Genomic DNA, 24,334 nt, shown 5'->3' with positions numbered 1-24,334 from the left:
GCTTTTGAGCAGATTACATGGTGTGTGCTGCCCACTGTAACACGGAACTGATTCCTATTCCTACACAGTCTTTCCTCCAATCACAAACGCATAAAAAAATTTGCAGTTTAGGACTTTTGTTACCATCTTGGTTCTCCCACTTTCAGCTTTTAGCATTGTGACATATAATTTTTGAGGATATATAAAACAAACTGTTTAATGAACAGCCTCTTGCATGTTACAAGTTACTTTGAAGTGCGGGTTAAAAATAGATCAAGCGTGTGTGTGCATGTGCGTGAGTGCGAGACATGGAATATAATTCAACAAATTCAGTTTAAAGGCTTATCAGAAGGCAAAACTCTGCACAGGGGTTTGAAATACTTGGGACAGTTCTGAAAAGATATCAAGACAGCAAATATGTTATGTATTGCATGTTTTGTCACAATGATTGCGAGGTCAACAGTAGAAATATAAAGTTAATGTGCAAAGGAAGCTTGCATGTACTGTATTTGCCCCCCCCCCACACACACAGACACAAAATGCATCAGCAAACCTTTAAATTGTGGTTAAAAAATAATGAGTGAAAACAGAGCAACCTGTGTCTTTTTTTAAGTTTCTGTTTCAGCTAAAGTTGATATTATTATTATTATTATGATTTAAACTACATTTTCAATGTCAATCTCTCCTGTGATTACTCTAGTACCAATCAGAATCTTCTCAGTGCAGCAACAAAGCCTGCTTTTGATGCTCAAGTGTTGCTGAACCTCCTCTGACCTACACCCCCCCTCCCCCCACGCTGCCCTCTCTGCTCTTGTGTGTTTTGGCCCGCTGCCAGCCAGAAGTAGCGCTGCCAGTCGGGCTCAGTGGCAGGATGGCAACCAGCAGCCACTTACATATCACCCATCGCTCCATTTCAGATGAGTGGCTGGACACCACCGCCCTCCTCTGGGTTACAGAGCGGAGCTGAGACATGTCGGATTCACTTCAGCCACTTTTATATAAAAACTACAAATTCTAGAGTCATACTAATGGCTGACTGAAACTCACACAAGACATGTGTAGGGGAACTAATAATGCGTTCCATTTAACTCGTAAGCCAAAGCTGGGAATGATGTCACGAGTTGAATGCATTCCATTTATAAGTCACATTTTTTATTGTAGAGTTAGCTCTAGTCAATGTGGTATGCTGTTCTTTGTGTGCATACAAGCACTACAGCAACATGTCCAAAGATAGAAGTTGGACAGGACTGTGTGTATGATTGATTTAGTGAGACACAAATCAGACAGAAGTGTTAATAACTGTATGTTGCTAAAGCTTTTACAACTGTTGCACGGGGCAGCCATGTTGGATTTTGAGCGCGGTGCACCCACAAGTTTTCAGAATTCCGAGCTCGAAAAATCCGTGGTGAGGGGGCGTATTTCCCACTTTGACCTCAGAAAATGTGACTACCGAGTACAAATGGAACGCACTGCAACTGAGCAGCAAATGCACAGAGTGAAGTGACACAAGCACACCTGCAGTACCACCTGTATCCATTAGTAGGTAGTCAGTCTGTGCCACTGTAGTCACGCTTTGCCAGACCTTCCTTCACGGTACTGTGGAGGAGGGTCTGGCTAGTCCACACAGTGAAATTTCCGACAGTAACGGATCAATCCCGGAAGTGGAACGTCGTGGATATAGACTAGTGCCACTGGGCTGTATCTGGCTGTCTACAATTTATGGTTTAAATTTCAGTTGTTTATATATATGTATATATTTATATATCTCTCTAACTCTTTGTTTTATCATTTAAATCTGATTGTTCTTCCTGCCGGTCTCACTCCTGTGCCCTCCCCAGGTTGGCTTCTTTCCCAGCGAGTGTGTGGAGCTCATAAATGATAAAGTGCCACAGTCCATGACCAACACGGTGCCAAAACCAGGTACTCCTCCTCTTAAACTATTAAGTGTGTGTGTGTGTGTGTGTGTGTGTGTGTGTGTGTGTGTGTGTGTGTGTGTGTGTGTGTGTGTGTGTGTGTGTGTGTGTGTGTGTGTGTGTGTGTGTGTGTGTGTGTGTGTGTGTGTGTGTGTGTGTGTGTGTGTGTGTGTGATGGAATTGATTTTAGGTTAAAAACAGGATAGCTATAAAATGAGCATGTTAATGATGAGTTTAAGCAAATTCCTTTTAAAGACACATTCTTTTGAGCAGAAATGGATAAATTCTCTTGAATGGCATGTTTAGTTTCAAAGCCCTTCCAGATGGTTCTCTCCTTCAGACTAAACTTATCTACATGTATTCTGGATGGGAGCATTAACTACTTAAAATGATCTACTTTTAAGTACATTAAGAACAGATAAAAGATGTTAACTAGGACACTCATGCGATGAAAAAAATTGATTTGACAGCCAGCAATGGCGGTATAGATATTGCCCAACCTGAAAATTAATATACAGAGCCCTGTTAGGCAACGATCCGACTGCAGGCCCAAATCCCGGATCACATTTATTTTTTTATTTTTTTCAATGCGGCTGAAGTGTGAACAACCAAGGCGGTTTTGGTGCAACTTTTAAGTCAATAACACTCGCTGAACCCTCTCTCCCCACGGAGAGGGACAGATCCCTCTGCTCCCGGTGCGGACTGTCCCCAACCGCCTTGTGAGGCCAGGGTGTGGATCGGCTCTTGTAAAAGGCGTCAGGGGTCTGCGGCCATGTCGGCAACCCACCTGACCCGTCTTGAAACACGGACCAAGGAGTCTAACGCACACGCAAGTCAGAGGGTCGCCCTGTGGCACATTGAAAGTGAAGGCTGAGGTGGTATCCTGGTCCCTCAGGGTCGGGCGCACCACCAGCCCGTCTCGCCCGCACTGTCGGGGAGGTGGAACAGGAGCGCGTGCAATAGGACCTGAAAGATGATGAACTTTGCAGGGCAGGGCAGAGCCAGAGGAAACTCTGGTGGAGGCCTGTAGCAGTCCTGACGTGTAAATCCGTCGTCACACAGACCTCTGTAGGGAATTTGCAGCCATAATAACGCAAAAAGCCAAAATAGCCAATTTGGCATTCTTTCTCTTCATTCTTCTCCTCAGCACTTGCTTATTAATGTTACGGCTGCCATTACACAAACATTTTAAATAAAAGCAAAAATGCCTGCTTCCTCCATAACCTCCCTAACTTTAGTGCAACATTGTGAAAATCTGATGTCATTTTTTTTCTTTTGCTCATGCAGTCCAGTTCAGTGGAATCTGATAAAGGCCACATTCTATAAGGTAATGTGAACAGCCCCAAAAATCGTGTCTGAGCAAAAAATCTGCATTAAGATTTGCAGTGTGTGCCTTAGAGTTCTTTGCCTAAACTGAATCACAATACAAAATCATCAGTATAAAGATAATAGAGCGTGACTGTAAGAGCATGTTACAGTAAAAGGAAAACCCAGAATTCTGACACATCACCCGTTGAAATAGCCACCTTATCATGGTATATCGACTCTGCACTATGCAAATCCTCTGCAAACAACTGCGCTAATCGACTCCGCTCCAGAACAAACAGATAAGCGCTCTAGCATGCTCCTGAGAGTGTCAAACACAGATGTATGACAAAAACCCGGGTCAGAGAGAACACTCGGCAACATTTGGCCTCAGCGCTACAGACTTGTGATGAACTTTCCCCTCCCTTCTGCACGTCACGTTGCTGTGGCAGAGCCTTTTGATCAAACCTCAATGTCTTGTTCGAATGTGCGCCACGTCTACCGATCCCAAAGACTGAGCAAACCAAAATGACTCACCACCCGGTTGGCTTGAGGGTGGGCGAGTGGAGCCGGGGTTCCCTACCAGCAAAATGCCTCTGAGTCTGCATTAAGTGATGACACAGCAAAAGAAACAACACACCAACCCCACGATATCCACAATTATGAGGCAAGGGATATCATTATCGGTGCGGGGTTTCAGTTGCTGTTGGATACCCTTTCTATGTGAAAGTGCCAATCAAGTTTTAAATGTTTTTTAGTCTTGTGGCTGATCAGAAATGCGCTAAAGTGCACGCACAGCACACAACTTAATCTGCCTGTCCACTCCCCTGCTTTGAGCAATGATTTAATGCTTGTTGCTGCTTTATTTTTTAAATGTTTGTGCATGTATCCTTATATCCCAATCCTGCATTTTTTTCTTCACAGAGCATCCGCAGGTAAATTATTTGGCAAATCCCGAATACATTTAACAGATTTTTTTTCTCTTAAATTGCTCATTTTGACATTTCTTTGTTACAATGTGTTCCATCAGAAATGTTTTCTTTTTATAATCTACATCGCAATAACCAAAGTCTAATATTTGGGTGTCTATAACCTACAGATGCCCTGTCGTCAGTAATATTAACATGACTCTGAATGATCCTGGATCAGGTTTACTATCAGCGGCGAGACAAATAAACTAAATGTGATGGTGTTTAAGCTGCGTGCTTGTTCTCCACTGTAATGCACCATTAGTACTGTTGTTGGAGGTGCACTAGTATTAGCATGTGTCTTGACTGCTTGCATTTGACTGTGCCTCCTGTGCCCCAGCCTCCCCCTGCTCTGGCCTGCAGCCTGCTTCTTGGAATCTCTTCCCCCCCTGTGCGTGTTGGTATACACTCTTCATCCAGCTGTCTACTCACTCCACCTTCAATCACACGCACACAAAATGCATTTGCACACAAAGACTTGTATGACATATTGTTTAGCTGAGTTTTGATGTAATTACAGTTTGTAATCCTTAAGATTTCCCGGTTGATGTGCCGGTACTTGGGGTTGGGCAGCTCAATAGTGGAAAACAATCCTAATATATATATATATATATATATATATATATATATATATATATATATATATATATATATATATATATATATATATATATATATATATATATATATATATATATATATATATATATATATATATTTTGATCAATGTTGAAATCATGATTATTTTTTAATTTTTTCAAAGGATGTTGGATTTGTTGAAGAACTTTCAACATAACCTCCAGTAACCGTCAGATAGTGGGGGAACTCCACTACTCAGTGGTGTGTTAATTCATTCACTTTATCGGTTAGCAGGCAAATAAAACGTAGATACAGATCATCTGCGGGCTGGCAAAAAACGGCCCGAGAATCAACCGGGACCGATAATCTGTCTATCCCAAATGTAAATACACTGAATGGCTAATGGTGAATAGGACAAGAAAAAGCTTTATTTGTCCCGCAGGGGGGGGAAATTGCGGAGTAAATGTGAATAAATATAGACCTTAAATATTACTTTAAAAAATACTGGGTTTGGTTTTGTTAAAATCTTAAGGATTATAACTTTAAAGCTAAATTGAAGCTATCGCATGTAGGAAGACTTGTTTTTATTAATGAATGCAAAGTTTCACAGACTGTTTAACAAAACTGTTTTTTGCCTTAGCATTAAAGTGTCACTTCTATGCAAAGCTACTGACCTCATAGTCCCAAAGTTCACAGTTGCTCTGTTCTCTAACTTGAAGTGCTTCTCTCCCTCTGCCGACTCTCTCCTGTCTCCATCATCCATCCATCCATCCATCTGTCTGTGGGTCCATCTGTCCATCGGGCTGCATGCAGACTTGGAGATGGAGAGTGTAATACAGGACAATGCATGGGTGGCCGACCCGCTAAACCACTACAGCCTAAGTTCAGGTAGACAAAAACCCTGTGGTGTGCTGCACTGCCACACCCCTTAACCAAAAGCTAACTCCATAACCCGACTGATGTGTGCTTGCACTGTGTAAATCTAATATGACTAGTCTAAACCTGTAACAGGAGCTTCCAATTTGGGATATTGCTTGGGTTATAGCTCCACTCTTCACATAGGACGATGCTGTTTTGCTTTTTGGTGTTACATTACAAGAGGAGGACCTTCCACAACATACCAGATTGCCCTGTCTGTGACCTTTAACACACTTATCCACATTATCGCTACACTCTGTTAGTGGACCAATAAGACTTGAGCCACATCTGAGCATGTATGACACAGTACTGTGGAAATAGGTCTTTCTTCATGTGTGTGTGTCACTTAGAGTAAATAGCTATAATCTTGTTGCTAACAATGACCATATTTCCCTGTTAAGTTTGTTACTTAGAGTCCTGTAGATTCTTTCTGGATTGTAAGATTCTTCTACGCATACTGCTGTATTTTGGAAATGAACCGGGTTTTGTGAGAATCAACGTTTTGCATGGCATCAACAACCAAAAAAATACGGTGTATAAAAGTTTTGGGATTAGTTGGTGGCGGTGTAAAAATGAAACCCTGCTTTTCAAATGTTGCCCTCAAAAGAGAACAATTGGTATTTTCCTTCTTTTTTTAGCCCCCAAGGTGTATGCAAATGACTTCAGGGGTGAGCCAGGTTACTACAGCATTTCTCAGAGCTGCTGAATGTACCCTATGTCCGGACGGGGGCCAGCTGTGTTTGTGTGTCTGTTTGGTTGAAGCTGAAAGGCCACAGCACCCCCCGCCGCGGCGTTAGGTCTCGACTGGCCTTGATTTATTTAATCCTTTTACAATGAGGGGGCCTGTAAACCCATCCATTGAGCGTTAAGCTTTGTCCTGCAACAGTAAGAATCTCTGTCTACCTCTCCATGGCGACTGAAAGAGCACATTCCTGCAGGGAGCCACACAGCATTGGAAAAATGTGTTTGCTCTGCCTTGATCCACTCCGCTCACCGCACTAACCTTTGCTGGTTTTTTTTTTTCAGCAAAACGATGGAAATTGTTAAAACGCTGCACTGCTCCAGTCCGAACTGAGACAATAGAAGCTCTGATTTAATAGCCCATCGCTCCATGTGCTTGTGTTACCTTGCAGTGGATTCTAGCATGGGGCATTGAAAATCGGTTCCAACTTGGAAAAATAAACCCTGTTGTAGCCTACGTCTGAACATCTCTTGTCTCCAAGACCCCGAGCTCCAGTCCACTCACAGCGGGCTGACCAGATATCTAGCTACTCCCACAGAACTAGCTGGTGTCAGGCAGATTTTTGGAGCTTTTATACTCGGAAACGAATTTGGAGCACGAGCATGTTTAATTTGCCATACATTTTCATAACACATACTCTACACATTTACACAGTTAATTTCTTATCTAAAACATTCTCGGAAGTGAATTTAATGATGAAAGATGAAAATTGTAAAGAAAAGGAAAATTGGTTGTTTGTGTTTTCCTGTGCTTCCGATTGAATCCTGGGGCTGCGACAGATGGGTCCTCCCAATTCTGTAAAAGGAGGCCGCATTTGTTGACCGCATTTGAAGGAGCTTTTGAAAGTAAATTAAATGGGACAGCCTTAGTCGCGCCGGTGTGACGTAATTGGTCTACGAATCCAGGCTTCGAATTGGGACATATTGAAGAATCTGAATCTGAAATGATGCCCAACCCTTGTGGATCTATCTGAGAATAGAGACTACTCTGGTCACAGTCAAAATAGACTCTTTTGTTGACACCCATGTGAAACTAAAGAGTTGTGAGTTTTGGATAAAAAAGACAGGCAGTCAGTCTTCTTTCCTCCCCAGACGGCCCAATAGACCCATCCAGTCACTGACCCAGATGTAGAGCCCCCTCTGCTCCCCTCCTCGGTGCAGGCCTCCGTCACGTCTGGGGACCAGTGATTTGGGCAGCTGGGAGTGTGTATGAGCCAAGACAGCTGGTTATGTGAAGGAGAGAGGACGGGAAATGGAGAGAAAATGTGTGAGACAAAGTGAGATTTGTCCTCCTGTTCCCGGGGAGCTTGGATCATTTCCTGGTGTTCCGGTTTCTGGACTGTGAAACTATGCAAGGTCCCTTGGGTATCGTTTCTCTATAGCTTTAATAATAAACTCTTGTTGTAGGCCATACCTTTGTTTTTCTGTGGGGGGCGGGGAGGGGGTATGATTACATACTAACAACTCAGGCTATGTTGTAAACTGAGTGTTTAAAGCAGAACTATCATTTCTTTTTTAATCCTTTTAGTGGACTTTGTGAGAAAAGATGTACTATCAATATCGGTAGTTTCATTACAGAGTTACATTACATCATTGTTGTGATCTGTCGCACTGGTGTGTCATTACTAAAACAAACGATTAAGGGTTGTTGCAAAGCTAACAGTCATTTAAATGACCAGGTAGGAATTCACATTTACAGCCGTGTTTCTATTTCAAACAGCCCCGTGTTCTGCTACTGTACAATGAAGTGGGCCTTCAGCTTCAAAATCCACTTCCTCTTTCTCTCCCCATCCCAGGAGATTATTCAGACCCATGCAAAATAGCAGCTGGGTGATTAGGGATCCAAAACAGCGCAATGCTCCTGTTATATGATATATAACATCAGGGCAGGAGCTTAGACAGTTTATTTCACAGTTACTGTTTTCCATCAGATCATTTATAGATCTTGCTGTTCCGAGCGCAATTGAAGGCAGCTTTATTTTACAGAGAGAGATGGAGAAGAGAGGAGCGAGGCATGTCGAGTGCTTTTGTAGTTGTAGAAAAAATTAATCTGTTACACAAACTCCCAGCAGCCTTGTGCTCGTCTTTAGCTGTTTTACCCTCGTAGTGTTGAAAAACGTTGTCGTGGCAGCGATAGAGGCAGTGATGTTTCCTGTTTACTGTACGAGACTCTCACCCCTCCTCAAAACACCCCCACAAGTCGGGTCTCCTGTTACATGATTGGCCCCCGCAGCGTGACGTGGTGTTTGGGTGTTTTTCCGTGCGTTTGGCCAGTGCAGCTTGTTTTGAGTGTAACCCCTGCAGCAAGAATTAATGAAGAATTATTCAGATCTTTTACTGGATCAAGAGTCCCTATAAAACAATGTCAAATTAAAATAGTCTATTACCAGTAAAAGTCCTGCATTCAAAATCCTACTTAAGTAAAAGTACAGAAGTATTATCAGCTAAATTAACTTAAAGTATCCAAAGTAAGAGAACTAGTTTTGCAAAAATGAAGAAGTGGTGACTGATGTATAATATATGACATTGTTAGATAGCTAATACTGATGCATCAGTAGCATTATTTTTGCTTGGGGTGGGGCTACTTTGATCTACATTATATACAGTTAGACGACAGAAAGCTGTTGTATTTGTTATTTGGACTGGGTCATTCCTTTTTCGTGAAATATAATAATTTATATCTTTGCGCCTCAGTACAAATACTTTTAAAATTGTACCAAAGTACAGTACTTGATTAAATGTACTGACTTACTTTCCACCATTGAAGATGGACTGTATCAGAACCCACATGCATCGGTCATGGAGGATTGGCCCAAAGAAATGTTTGTCTTTGTGTAACTTGTTAAAAGCCTGTCAGGTTGAAGCGATCACAGTGCAGTGGAAACGTCTTGTGATCCTGGACCAACAACAAATTAGTTTGACTTTTATTTGACTCAACATGTCTGCTTGGGGACTAAGCTAGTTAAGGAATTAATAAGATCCTGCTTTCAGGGGGCCACTCAGAGGGAGAGCTGATTTAAAGTCAAGGCGAGGCCATTATACATATGTTGTTTAGACCGAGGAGAAAAGCACTGATGCTGCTTGGTAGCAGTGTGTCTGTGTGTCAGTGTGTGTGTTTTCCACTGTGTAAACCACCAGCTTGGCTGCCTAGTTCCCATGCTGCATTCAGAGGCCTTCGGAAAGAGTAGAATCGAGCACATGTGCAAGTCAGCAATATATATATATATACAGTATATATATGTATATAAACATATACATGGAGGAGTGTGGTGCGCTTAAGGGAAGAGGACATGAACTCTGTGTGAGCAACTTATGACCAATAGTAATGTGTAGCCTACATATAAAAATCAGTAACATTGTTAATGTGCATTTTAGGTGCTTGAATGTAACATGTATTCAAGTACTGTGCTTAAGGGCAAATGTTGAGGTACTTTACTTGAGTCTTTTCTTTCCATGTTACTTTCTACTCCTACTCCTTTACTTTTCAGAGAGAAATACTGTACTTTTTACTCAACTACATTCATCTAGTAATAGTAGGCTACTTTTACTAAAGTAAAGGATCTGAGTACTTCATCCAACCCTGTTTGTTTCCTCTTCCTGTAAAACTGCCTCTCCCAGCTGGTTCATCTTACATGGCTGTTTAGTTACACAACACATTAAATCTGGACAGAAGGACAGAAACACAGCAAGGGCTCAAAGCCATGCAACGGAACCAACTATTTAATGAGTTTGTGGGGAGTGTTTACCGTGAAACAGTACAGCGAGCAGGCATGAACGTCACGTAATTTGCGTTATATATATCAACCCATACGTTATTTTTTGGGCCCATCCACCCTGTGATATAGATTTAGTATAAGATTTGCTTTAATAACACTTAATTAAGTTACACTGGGATTTAAAACCGTGATTTACTATATTTCTGGGAGCACCTGAAGGCACCATATCCGTTGAAGCGGTGTGTGTGTGTGTGTGTGTGTGTGTGGATAAGCCGACAGAGCAGAGCCGCTTCTGTCCTCCTTGTGTCCAAACTTTAATTTGTCTTTGTGACTTTGTCCCGGGGACCTCGCTGTTTTTGCGACATTTCTCAGAGGGTTTCCCGCTACATCGTAGAGGCGCACGGGTAGAAAGAAAAAGATAATGAACGTTTAAAAACTGCGTTGTACTTTGGACCTGTTTTGAAATCCTGTCATAAAGCGTCAAAGCAAGTAGTGTTATGGAGCGAAGGTAAGATAATGTGCTTGAATTTGGAGTATGTATGTATATAAATATATATACAGTGTGTATTATAGCTATATAGTATCCCTCGTGGATATGATTGGCACGGCACCGATCACAGTTCTCCCTATGCTACACGTGTCGTGTTTTAGTCCTCAACCCTGTCAAACCTTGTTGTGTTGTCTTCCCGTCAAAATTAAAAAATCGTTTTTGTACCTTTTTTTTTTTACACTTCGCACTTTTTTGTCAGTAGTTTTACAGTTTTTTCTGGAATTTATGGTCAATAAACCTCATTTATAGGAAATTATACCTAATGTTTGAGTTAGAAAATCAGAAATTAGGAATTATTTAGACCAAATTTAAAGGAATGGATGTTGATGGATAATCACAGACTTTAATATGTCAACTTTTACAATACTATTTCAAACCACTTCAATTTTTTTCAAATGCTATAAAATTGAACAAGACACCCCAAAATTAATGAAAGTAGAGATTTGTACTCGCCAAAGAGCGTTGTGTGGAATCAATCATGTTGTTTGGGGGAATTTAAAAGAACATTGATGTAGGAAAACAGTTCAATTTGACCCAAGGACAACGTGAAGGTTAACTCCTTCCTCATATGACTCCAACTTTTCCACTTAGAGGAAAAATATAACTAAGTCAAAAAACAAAGACTGGTGAATAATAACTGTCCCTGAAGTGTAAAAAATGCAGTTTTGGAATACAGAGTTCATTTAGCAAAGAAAGAGGTTAAACGTGAAATATATAACGTAAGTTAAAAGGATGTATGGAATAAACATGTTAGTTATCACTGCGTAATAACGCAACCCTCACACCAGAGTCATAGTTGAGATGCTCATGCTTTTATTATCTAGTATGACATGTCATTCATAACTGTAAAAGAACATAACTAAATTATTTAAAATTATATGTTAGGCTAAATTACGAATTATTGGATCGTACATGGACTCGGGTATTTGCTGATACCAACATTTTAGACAGTATCGAAGGCATTTCCGATACAGGTAACAGTGTAACTCTATTACAGTTACACCATCTGGTACGAGGGCCCAGCCATCGACTGTAAATATTATATTCAATATGGACAACGCATCCCTTCGGCGAAGTGTCAATCCAGAAGTGCCTTAAACCTGCATTCTGTCTGAATTCCAGCAGGGGGAGACACCTGCGGTTGGAAAATGAGGTCACTTGCTGTAGGGCAAACTTAGCGACTCATAGCAGACCTCCACAAACCAAAGGGTGACGTCCCACATGCTCTGTCCATTAATGGTAACAGTCTATGGGCCCAGCTGCCCTGACGCTCTGTCCTCTCTTCCCTGTACTGTAGTTGTGTTCAGTGGTTCATTGAGAGATTGAACGATAAGGCGTTTTACTCCTGCTATCAGCACACACTTAGGCTCTCATGTCCAAACAGAGGTCGGAGTCTGCTTTTTAATAGGCACACACTCCTCTGTTGTTTACACACTAAATGGCCATCCAACAGCAACGGGAGATGGTTGGTATTTGTTTATGGGTGTTGACACAGTGTCCCATTCTTTTTTTCAGTTTGCTAGGCAATGCAAACATGATATCTGTGGTAGTCACCTCTCAATGGACAACTTTAACAGTGCAGGATTAATAACAGACATTAAAGCTTTAGTGTGTAACTTTTTTATATTATTGACCATCTGTTACATTCAAGTCATTGCCAAATGCTAATTAAGACTATTAGCTCCACAAGACTCTCTCTGGATTTTTCAGTTGCACTATGTCAAAAAGATTGTTTCGCCCGACAACTTTCACGCCCAATCTTCTGTGTCCTCCTTGGCTCCAAGCAGCTGTGTGAAGAAGGGGGTGAGAGATCACGGACGGCTTGTATCACGTGGATGTGCCGACAGTTTTGTTATTACTTTGAATTCCTCAAGGGGGCGACAGAAACTATGCACGATAGCTTTAAGTTGGCTTTATGAGTTTTTTAAGTGGCTGTAAAAGATGCATCACCCTAGAAAAGCAACCTCAGACCTTCTCTGACCCACAATATCTACTTACATGATTGTCCAACTCCATTTTTCGGCATTACTGGGTCTTTGAAGGAGCCACCACAGTAGAAACACAGTGGGTCCATTTGGAAAAGCTTTCGAAGCATCAACAGAATCCATTCCAGCCAAAACCCTTTTTCCTACAGCATGTAGATTTCTGAGATGGATGATGTAATCATATCCAGCCCATTCACATTATTGTTTTAAACTACATCAGTGAAGAAGAGCGCAGTTTGAATATCCCGCTCCGCTGCCGACATGGGCGTGGGTGGCCGTTGAGTGTGGAGAGAGTGCTGGCTTAAGTGAAAAGGCGGAGCTGTGAGGAGAGCATTGTGAAGCCCCAAGGAGCCGTGGTCAGGCCTGCTGGTGGTTGGGTATTCAGGGAACACTGGCACGCACAGTACTTGTATCAAATATCTCAGCCTGGAATCTGCTGCTGATGGCTATGTAATGACACTGCTCTTCTTTAGGAAGCAAAGACACTCTGTTGTGTTGCCCTGAAGTTGGGATTTTCCTCCAGTCGGCATCAATTGAAAAGCCCATATCTAACTGAATTCAGTGAGGCAGTTGGTTTTTGATTGGAGCGGGGAAACGTGCAGTGTGAGCATAATGTTTGCCATTACGTCTGTAATTGTTGCTGCTGTAATGCTTGGCCTCTTTGCTAGTCGTATCCCAGCCTCACGCTGAGCTCTCCCGGGGGAAAGCCTCATCAAACTGTAGTCACGCAGTCGGCTAAGGGCTGCAACTGAAAGCTGTCAGTGTTCCTCAGGCCTTCATACGTCTTTAGCTTCATCCTATCTGGATTGTATCTGCTATCGATGCAAATGCTAGGTATGGGCTAGTGACTCTCATTTTCCTAACTGAAACGTCTGGGCCCCACCCCCTCCCTAGTGTGTCACATGTCAAAACTATAGGGCACAAAGGAGGTGTGCATACTGTTAGCCTCCAACTAAATAATGTATTTCTCGTTTACAAGATCTTTGGCAAATGGGAATGAGGAAAAAACTATACCATCAGATTTTGCAAATGCAATGCATGGTATTTATATATAAAATATATCCTGTGACATACTAGGGACAATCTCCCCCTTTGCTGCAAACATTATTTTATATATTTGTCCCCTGCAAGACTTCCAAATTTTTGAAGGTGCACTACTAAATCCCTGTAATAATGTTAAAGAACAGTCCCACAACCCTACATTGAATTCCTTTGACCCAGCTGGATTCCAGCAGTGTGTGTGTGTCAGAAGCAGTTTGAGTGCTGAGCATGCTCGAAGAGCTGCTTGCCCTCCGACTCCCATCGGCCCTGACGGTAAGCAGACGGGAGTCTATGTCCGTCCTCTGGAGAGTCCTGCTTGTCGTTGCACTCCTCTTCCTAATGTCTACCAGTCAGTCTGGTTTCCTTCATTAAAAGTGACGTGTCAGTGTAAGCCAACACAGTTGCACAGTCAGCCCTCCTCTTCTACATGATACCAAAGGGCCTTTTTGATGCCTAAAAGTAAGAAAACAAAGCTGCCTCAGCCCTTTTGTCTGTGGTACAGCAGCACGGAGGGAATTTCTCCCTGAGGGCTAAATTGTATCTCCTCTTTTCCCTGAAACAGAATGGCAAGAGTCTCTTGTTTGCGGATGCTGGCTCAGAGGCCGGCTGTTGATTCTGAATTGATTGTGCTGCTTCGTTAAAAACGGCACACATCAAACACCCGGGACTCTCGAGTTTGTTTAAAACAGGATTTATTTACCTGGATCAGTGAGGTAGTTAGAAATATGTGTTGGCGATGGTTTGCTTATTTTGAGTAGAGTTTATCAGATGTCCCTCTTGCATGCAATGTATGCTGGATGCCTGGACATATCTGCAGAAGATATAGAGATTCTTTCCCAGGTCTATTGGAGTACAAGACAGGACAGACGGGGATGACTAAACTGTTGGGCTTTTCTATTTGCAGCTTTATTATAACAGTCCATAGAACTCCAGCTATAATGCCAGTGGCCTATGATTTTGTATATGTAATTAACTGCATATACGATATGTATGGCCCTGTAAGTTCCCTTCAAGTGGACTTAAATAAATTGTAAAAATGTGTCTGCTGAACATCAGAAAAAAATAATTCAACTTTAGAAAACAATGATTGGCAGAATAGATTTGATAATCGTCTACAAGCAAACTGAAATGTGAAACTCTGTGACACAGTTTGAGCAATCTTGCAGAGTGGGTAGAGGGGTAGACTGGGTACCAAGTCTAAACCTCATGTATTAATCATGTGCTTAATTAACTGTGAATTAGTGTTAACCTGAACAATGTTTGTTTTTTACCAATTAACTCATTCTCTGACACCTAAAACAGCACTGCACCAATTTAACATCAGTTTCTGATCAAAATCAGTCCACTAATTTTAATTTTTTTAATCAAAACCAGGTGCCACAAACATTACCCACAATGCAAAAGTAAGGCGTGTCACGGCACTTAGTTCAGAATTCTGAGACCTTTCTTCATGCACTGTTACTGTGTGCATACATATATTTCTGTTAGTATTCTGCCAAAACAATGATAAACTACAGTTCAGCTCCAAAGTTACTTTCCCTTCCCATCAGCTCATTAGTTTTACTCTGGTCTTGATGTTTGCATTCTAAATGCACTCGATGGATTGTCAATTAAATCTGCTGCACGCAGTTTACTCCATAGTGTACATTTATCATGCGAAAGCGGCAGCCTCATTAATTTTTACCTAATGGTCTCTGGGCAAGAGAGCCAAGTCTCAAAAACTGGCTGGCTCTAAATAATGACTTTCATAACAGACTTGATGGTGTGTGAGTCTGAGTCATAGTAGAGTCTGATTTTTTTTATTGTCTTGTTGTTATCTTCCAAACACACAGTTCAGTCTTAGCTGTCTTTAGCTCAGCTGGTTTGGTTTCTAGAGATAGTTTGGTAACTACTGGCCTACTTTAAGTTAGATTGCAATTGAAGCTGAGCTCAGCTTGGCACAGCACATTAAAACTGTGTGTCTCTTAAGATTAGTTATTTATTCGACTGAATTCTAAATAATGATTTAAATTGCATGTGCGTGGGTGTGGGTGCGTGCATGTGTTGGACTGAATTTTGAAGCAGGTTAAGTAAATATGATGTCAAGTCTTTGAAAAACAGAGAAGTGGAATGATCGTGACTGTGTTTATAATCAGTTAAAGGAATGTGCCGTCAAATATAACCCAAAAAAACTGACGCAACACAGAAGTTATTCCACTTCAGCCCAGAGCGCTTCAGTCAGAAGATGTTGGTGTGATTGCTTTGTTTTCAAAGATTTAGTGACTTTCCAGATGTGGAACACAATTCACAAGGAGCCTAGATCACATTGGTAATGTGTAATGTTTTTAATAAGGCAAGGGTTTCCGGGTTGTTGTTTTCTTCCCTGAGTGAGATGTCAGAGCGTGGACTGGATGCCTGTGGACTGCTCCACATTCTTTTATTGGTCCCAGGGATTCAGAAAAGATAGTTGGGCTGTGGACTGCAAGAGTATAAGACTGCAGGGGGAAGTTATAATAGGTCAAGTTGTCGATCAACGGCAGAAGAACAGAAACAAAAAAGACGAGTGGATTGGAGGGGACTGGAGGGGATTGGAGGGTTTTATTAATTTTTTTATAATATGATAAGATTGATTTATTTTATAAGGACAATGCATTAATCAACATTTCTGTAAATGCACCAGTGTTAGACAGTCGGCTAATTTTCAACTGTAGTCCTAGTTACCCAGCTCGCATGTCTTTATGGTGGGAGTAAACCAGACTACCCGAAGAAAACCCACACAAACACGGGGACCGGGGATCGAACTCTGTCCAGACCAGTGTTCTGCGGTGCCAACTTGCTTTGAGGCAGAGGTGCTTACCACTGAGCCACCGCGCTGCCCTTTCTTTAAGGTCTAAATCCAAAGGTTTACAGTGGGTCAAGATGTGGGAAACAGCAGAGAAAAGGGCACATGCTGCTACTTTAAGAGTTTTCCTAGGATCCTGTTCTTCACAGTATAAGAATATACTTGAATATTCAAATGAGTAAGTATAGTGGTATGATCGTGACATAGTTTGTCAGATCTACTGGGACATTTGATTGGTCGGCATCTTTGGTCAGTCAGTGGAAAACACATGTTATTTTATCACTGTTTATGTTAAAATGTTTGTTATATGTTTTGTGTCTGTTTAACCAAGACTGATAGACTGCTTAAACTATACAGATTTCTCAGTGTAAGGAAAATGCTCTTGTAAGACATCCGAAGCAAATTTCATATAGCCGAGCCAAGTAAACGGACCCAAGAGTGGGAAACATGCTCCTGTCATCCCCCAGTGATCTCAGTCTGTGATCACCAGTGGAGATTTTGTGAACAAAGTATAGACGAGTTCCATTGTTGTATAAGTAAAGGCACTATGCAGATTGTTTGATTCACTTGACAGCCTTCCGGTATCGGCCCCAAATCTTCATATCAGTGCATCCCTTCTTTCCACATCTCTCTATAGCAGAGAAAAACAACTGGTGTGTAGTTTAAGAAGCTTACGAACCTGTTCCCAGACATAGTATCTGATGAAAGCGCTTTGGGTTTTTAAGCAGGTCTGCTCCGTGTTTTGTCTCGTTCTGAAGGGCAGCGGAGGGTACTGGTATTGGATGTGGAGGATTCCTTTGTAGTTGCCTGGGAGGTGGTATTTAAGAACGAGGCCTCCGCCTCAAGGAAACTACACATGCATAAAGGAAGGGTTTGCATTAGAAAGAAGCTGAAATGCACAATGGGACAAGCCTGAGCAGCTTGTATTGGGTTTCTCTCTAGTCCATGGGTAGACCTTGTGTGAAAGCTGAGACAGTGTCAAACCCACACTTACTGTAGATTAGGAAACAGTTGTGCAAGAGATCTAAGATGTGTCCTTCTTTCCTTCCTTCCCTCGTTCCTCAGTGTCTAAGAAGCACGGGAAGCTGATCACATTCTTGCGTACCTTCATGAAGTCCCGGCCCACCAAGCAGAAGCTGAAGCAGCGGGGCATCCTCCGGGAGAGGGTTTTCGGCTGCGACCTGGGAGAACACCTCCTCAACTCAGGACATGATGGTGAGAAACATGCAGGCACCCCTGGGAGCAGAAGTATTCCCTGGATCCATTCAGGCAGGTTTTCAAACAGTGGCTAAGAACTTGATTTAGAGCAGAGAGAACAGGCCTTATTTGCCAATACCATGACTCCAATACTTGTTCCTAAATTAAATAAACAAAAAGATATCACAACATTACACATTACAGCACTATTTTTTAGCTCTTACTACGTAAGCGTATGTGTAACATAGAGTTTATCCCGCCTGCCTCTGTAAATGAGTAACATTAGACAGCCAATCACAGACATTATTAGATCATGGTAGAAGCATGCTGAAAGCTTATTGGTTCTCTGGCACTGATCAGATTTGCTCCTTAGGTATTGAATGACAAGGGGATGTAGGATACTTGCGTAAAAAGTATTGAATTCAGGACCCAGCCCTCCCTATACGACATCTCAGCTAACCACTGTGGCAACGACGCAGTGTGTTCAGGGTTGCTACGGCAGAAGGGAAAAAACCCGAGCTCCTTTTAAAGTCCTGTATCTCCGTGCAGATGGTGGTAATGTTGGAGGGGGTGATCAGTGTCATTTGCACTAACAACTAAACAGCAGACATGACATACTGATGTTGCAGCAGAGCCCCAAGACAGCGGAGCATCATGATCCATTAGGCTCAAATTAGGGAACGTAATTATGAAAAGTGACATCATGACTGCCAGAGCTCAGTGCTGCTTCATGTTTTTCAATGTTACCTCCCCAAACACACCTGCTGCTTCTTCTATTTCAATTAATGAGCTAATGGAGTTTAGATGAAAGTCATCATGAACACTAAAATACACACCACACTCCTTTCTTTTTTTTAACAAGTGTTTTTATTGGTTTAGAGAAGGTACAATATACAGTGCAACATTACAATGTCAATTGTAACCAGACACTGTTCTGTTAACCCCATCCTAACCACAACAAATTATTGTGCCAAGAACAAGAACAGAGAAACAAAAAACGAAAATGAAAAAAAATTCATAAATAAATGGGAAAAGACAAAAAACAAACCACCTTTCTTCAATTACTCATGATAGTGTATGATGTAATCATTGTGCTCTACCATCCCTCCATCCCTAGCAGTTATGAAGAGGGAAGAGTAGTGCTGTCTGTCAATTTTTGTGAAAGTTTCTGGATGATCCTCTAAGAGAGTATTTTAATTTGTTCACACTCCTTAATTATGATAATAGCCGCCGGGCTAAATTCCGTACCTACATTTAACTGCTGGAGCTCCATGGATTTTCCGGGCTGTCAGTGGTGATGTGTCTGATAGGTGATGTGATGTGATGGTCCCAGTGACAGAGTGGGAGGATAATGGTGTCCTGATTACACTGTTACATCAGCTAGAGCCAGCGTTACCATGCTGCTCTGCTGTTGCTTGATCAATAACTTCATTATAACCCACTTGAAAACTCATTTATTTGTGTTAATGGATCATATTCTGTGTTTGGTCATAAATGGTCCTCATCGTACCAGCACATTAGCTCACAGGGATCACCCCGAGTACCGTCTGTTTCGACAAGCCTCTGATCACAGATCACACCAAAACACCAGAGGGCAATGATCTACTCTTTTCGTGACGTTTATCTCCACATCGAAACGACTGTCTGCCTGTAACACTGTGAAGACCACTCTTTCCACAAAGCCCTTTGTTTTAGCTTTGACAAAACGATCTCTCATGTTTTTCCACACTCTCCAGCAAAATGCTTCTTCTCCCAGTTTGGTGTCTCTCTCTGACCATGTTTAAGGCTGTTTGAGTCCCTGTGGTCTTTCCATAAGAATCATACAGATGTTTGTAGAAGCAAACCTGTTGTTCTCAGCCGACCGTGTTGACGCAACCATGCGCCGCGACAGCTTGCGTAGCCTTGGCGCTGGAAACGGCAGTCTACTGCAGCAACCTCGAACTAAGCTTAACCGTGATCTTGTACAGCAAGAGAAACACACTTGATGATTTTGTAATTTCCAGGTAAAGCACTGAAACTCTGCTGCTATATAGACAGATCCGGGTTGTAAGTTGAAGGTGCCCTTGAGCAAGGTCCCTAACCCCAACCACTCCAGTGGAGCTGGTCATTGGCAGCAGATCAGTGGTTATACTGGGCAGCTTCCAGGTAAGAATGTGGAACAGAATAAAACCAGGGTGTTCCTGCCAGAGAGAGACTTCCTCTCAGTGAACCTTCCCTGAATAAATAAAAGTTAAAAAATTAAGTCAAGTTTACTTGGCCATTACTGCGGTAAACCTGCATTTCAAGATGTAATGTACGCAAAGGATTTCATATTTTTTTGTTAACATCCTGTGCATTCTGTACAATTGGTTAGATGTTGACTATATGTCAACACCTATTTAATGTTTTTATGTTGAACATAGTCAATAAATAGGCAATTAAATGTCAAACTTGAAGTTCAAATCTACCAAAGTTAAAAATGCCATTAGCAAATGTTGTCCTGTTTGTTAAGACAGCTAGACGTCTTGCTCTGCTGTTATCAGCTGCTTCAACAAAAACCTGAGACAAACCTATGAACCGGGAAATGGGATGGGAAAAAAGGATGTGCCTACATGGGGCCGATGGTGAGCTGTCACCCTGCAAATGTCTTTCTAGCTTGGTACCACAAAAGTCCACCTTACTGTTTTTAATTTTTTCTAATTTAGTAAATTCCCAAAATTTCCCGCCCGAAAGCATTTTCACATCCACAATGAGGAGGTCAAACAGAAGCGGTACGTTATTGTTATTTTTCACCCGACGCCTGAGTCCTAACCAATTTCAGGGTAACTTGCACATTCTCACAGACTACCTCCATCTGTCAGAGAGCTGGCAGTAATTAACATTCTACTTCCATTTCCTGTGTAAATATGTTACAGTGCTGCTCATGAGTATAGGAACCCCTGCTTAACTTGACCAAAAAGAGGAATAAAAAAAACAATCTTTTGGAAATTGAGAGTTGGGAAAAATCCAACCTTTAAGGGCATCAATGTTCTTTGTGAATGAATACTTTATTGTAAATAAATAAATGTTCTTCCTTAAAGTCTAGGGAACTTTTATCATTTATGACCCACCACACACTTCTGATGGGTCATAATCAATTGTGCATTGTGCAAATCAATCCATCAAATCAAATATCACAATATCTTGACCAAATACTTCAATATCGATATTGCTGGTGTGACTATTTGTGCTTTCACAAAACATAACCCAATCAGATTTTAGATAAGTAATCTGTTAGGTGGATATAATGACTAAAATGGGTAAAGGCAAATAATAGAACAGTCTGGTAAGTTCATAAAATGACATCACTTTACTGTAATGAAGCCTTTAAAACCAGTGTCATGTTACGATATCCAAAATTGAACATAATATTCAGCCTCGCATTACCCAGTCTGTGTGCTTGAAGTCAAGGAGCGTTTGGGATCGGGGGTCTGTTTCTCCAAACTGGGGACTCAACTGGAGCTAATACGGAAAGATCCGAACCATCTCTTTAAGTCAATTTCAAATGTGACGTCTAATGGAACAAAATCATCACTTAAATCAGTTTGAAGCGGATTCATTTTTGTTGTGAGTCCAACACTGAGTCCACATTCAAACACATGTGTGTCTTTGTGATAAGAGGACCTCATAAACAATCTTCCCACGTGAGGAGCTTGGAGAGGATTTATCCATCCTCATTGTCCTCTGCTCTGGTACAGAATAGAGTTTCCTCAAATCTCGCCTTGTTTTCCCTTTCGCTATGTGTGGAATTTGTCTGTACAGCTACTTTGGTAAGTGGCCCACTCTGTCATTCTCTGAATGATGTGTGAGCTGTGAGACACCTGGGACACACACACACACACACAGAAATAGCATGTGTGTATGATTCATGGTTGCTGAAGGAGAAGTAAGAAGCTCTGTGTTTTTCTGAGGTTATTATTTTTTTGTCTGCCATGTCAACACACATCACTGGCATTGTGTTGTGAAGCCCAGTGTATATGATTGTCTGCCTGATTCACTGACAACATGTTTTTTTCTTAACTATTTGCTTTGTCAAAGAAACTGCATTGATGTAGAAATGGGTTAAAGGGCAACCAAAAGCACCCCATAACAAAATGAGATGTTCTCAAAGGTCTTCAGGATAGTACATGGTTCAAATGTTTTCACCCACACTAAAAAAATCCCTCTTATCCTACGGCCTCTGTCCAAAAAGCCCCTGAGTGCTAGCCTTGACCAATTTGCACTCACTCTTCAAAAAGGAACTCTTCGTATTGTTCAACTGGAAGCTCTCAGTCAAGACTTGACAAATATTGACTGATGTGAGATGTGGTTATGCCATGTTTTTCTCTTCGCAGTGCCCCAGGTCCTCAAGAGCTGCACCGAGTTCATTGAGAAGCATGGTGTGGTGGACGGCATCTACCGCCTCTCTGGAATCGCCTCAAATATCCAGAAATTGCGGTAGGAGACACTCTGCCTGTTAATCACAGCATTTGATTCAAGTGTTAATCAGAATCTCCACTTTGTACATATGCACCTTCAACAAAAATGTCCTTTTGTTATAGAAGCAGTTCACAAATAATGTAATCCTACCACAGCCCACATCTAAAGTCTGATAGCATATGAATTCTGTCTTGGGTTATTGCATCTGTAAAAGGAAAAAAACAAGATGACGTGCCGTTTTCAACAACAGTTTTTACTATGTGATGTTGTCATACCAGGATAAGAACTTGCTGTGCTTTGGTAATCAGAGCTTTCACAACAGTTTTGGCTTGTAAAAGGCACATGTTATAAGTTCATATTTTTGTTGTGCTATGCTGTGAGGCTGTAAGGATAATGCTGTCTTTACATACCAATATATATACGATAGGTTGTGGGGATGACCATATGCAACAATCTGAGTTTAATTCCCTCTCTAAACTCTGAGTAAACCGTGTCCCCTGATTGTCAAGCTGCCTAAATCCAGATGTGATGAGACAAGTTCATAGAAATATTGATACACTCTCTAGGTCACTTTCAATTATCAGTGTGCACTAAGCAAGATTAGCTGTGTGGGCGGCGGCAAGAACATTTAGAACATTTGTTTTCACCCTGGGTTTGGCATCTCAGGCCGTATACGGTGCCCTCAGACACACCAGTAACTGGGTAATGAGATCATTCAAGAACACGTTTGCATGCGTTGTAATGACCTGGTTACTGTAACTGAGGGTTCCCATGCATACTGGAAAACCTGGAAATTCAGAGACTAGTTTGCCAGTCATAGAAACACCTGAAAATGTATTAAAATAACCAAACCCATGAATACTTGCAATAGGTCAGTAATCAGGTGTATGCCTTATTGTGGAAGCTTTATTGAGGTTTACAGACAGCTGTGAGGAAAAGCTGTGCTGTCTGTCTGTCTAACTGTGTGTGTGTGTGTGTGTGTGTGTGTGTGTGTGTGTGTGTGTGTGTGTGTGTGTGTGTGTGTGTGTGTGTGTGTGTGTGGGTGCTTCCAAAATGTAACAAAAACTTGAAAATGCTCAGCAGTTTAGACTTGAAGAGTGTGCTTGGTGTCCGTTTCAGTTTTAGTCTGAGGTTGCAGGATTTAAGTGCTTACCTAAACACAGTAATACAGGCTATTCTAACTGTCTGATTGGCCGATCTTGTTGGGGATGCACTGTATGGAGACTGACAGGAAGGACCTGCACACACTACTAAAGACTCAAAAGACCGCTCACCCTCCTCTGTCTGATTTGTTCTAATGAAAGTATCTAAGCCACGGCAGTAAAGGGCAGTGCTCCTGAGACAAGAATTGATTTAATGACTAAAACAATATACTTTGCATGCTTTATTTATTTCATTTGTATATTTGGTTCTGTGGTTTGAGATGTAAACGATACATCACACAGTTCATGTAAATACATTGCATTCAGATATTGATATTTTTGGTTGAAAAACCTCAACTTCATTGTGTCATGTAACATGAACCATACTGTACACCTTTGACCATATGCCACACAGTTCATGTGCAGCCGGAAATTAGACAACAACCACAAACCAAATTTAAGTTATTTAGCCACATATCTTGAATTTTCTCTTCTAAAACACTACTGAAGTGCAGCTTGCTTTCCTTTCCTTTTTTTATATACAGTTACATTTATTAATGCATTTTCTTCAGAAGTTCATTAGTTGAATCTGCCTTTGCCCTCTTTCTCTTTCACCAGGCACGAGTTTGACTCGGAGCAAATCCCCGACCTGACCAAAGATGTCTACATCCAGGACATCCACTGTGTCGGCTCGCTGTGCAAGCTCTACTTCAGAGAGCTGCCCAACCCCCTGCTCACCTACCAGCTCTACGAGAAATTCTCCGTAAGCAAAGCCTTAGCAGGTCGAAAAACTTCTCCCACTCCAATTACTTGCACTCGTGTAGATACCAGCAGTGTAGGGCTGTAAGGATACGGAAAATAAAACTGAAATCGCAACACTCAGCTCCACAAACCTGTGTCGTGGCAGAATCGACCCCCCCCTTCCAACTCCCAGAGTTATCTTTCCTATCCAGATCCAATGGTAGTATTAGTCCTTTTGGTGCCTTATCCCGGTTTTGTCTAGTACATTTAGCTAACTCTTAAGACACCTAAAAGGTGGGGG

At 41.7% G+C, this 24,334-nt stretch overlaps 1 protein-coding gene across 8 annotated transcripts in view; it reads left to right on the top strand.

The window, feature by feature from the left end:
- The window catches only part of arhgap32b (Rho GTPase activating protein 32b), a 109,256-nt gene that overhangs the window by 72,941 nt on the left and 11,981 nt on the right, over positions 1-24,334 (top strand). For 5 of the 8 annotated variants that reach the window (XM_034889615.1, XM_034889609.1, XM_034889610.1 and 2 more), the window contains 6 exons: positions 1,818-1,899; positions 4,506-4,556; positions 5,558-5,632; positions 17,582-17,731; positions 22,066-22,168; positions 23,911-24,055. In XM_034889615.1, coding sequence (XP_034745506.1) covers positions 1,818-1,899; positions 4,506-4,556; positions 5,558-5,632; positions 17,582-17,731; positions 22,066-22,168; positions 23,911-24,055 — 606 coding nt within the window. Of the gene's footprint in view, positions 1-1,817; positions 1,900-4,505; positions 4,557-5,557; positions 5,633-10,368; positions 10,628-17,581; positions 17,732-22,065; positions 22,169-23,910; positions 24,056-24,334 lie in introns of those variants that run through there. The other 3 variants (XM_034889611.1, XM_034889612.1, XM_034889617.1) reach the window with 3 other exon arrangements.

This window comes from Etheostoma cragini, chromosome 13 (assembly GCF_013103735.1).
Source record: "Etheostoma cragini isolate CJK2018 chromosome 13, CSU_Ecrag_1.0, whole genome shotgun sequence".
Taxonomy (NCBI): Eukaryota; Metazoa; Chordata; class Actinopteri; order Perciformes; family Percidae; genus Etheostoma; species Etheostoma cragini.
The sequence above is the reverse complement of the archived record's forward strand: the minus strand, read 5'-3'. Positions and strand labels throughout refer to the sequence as shown.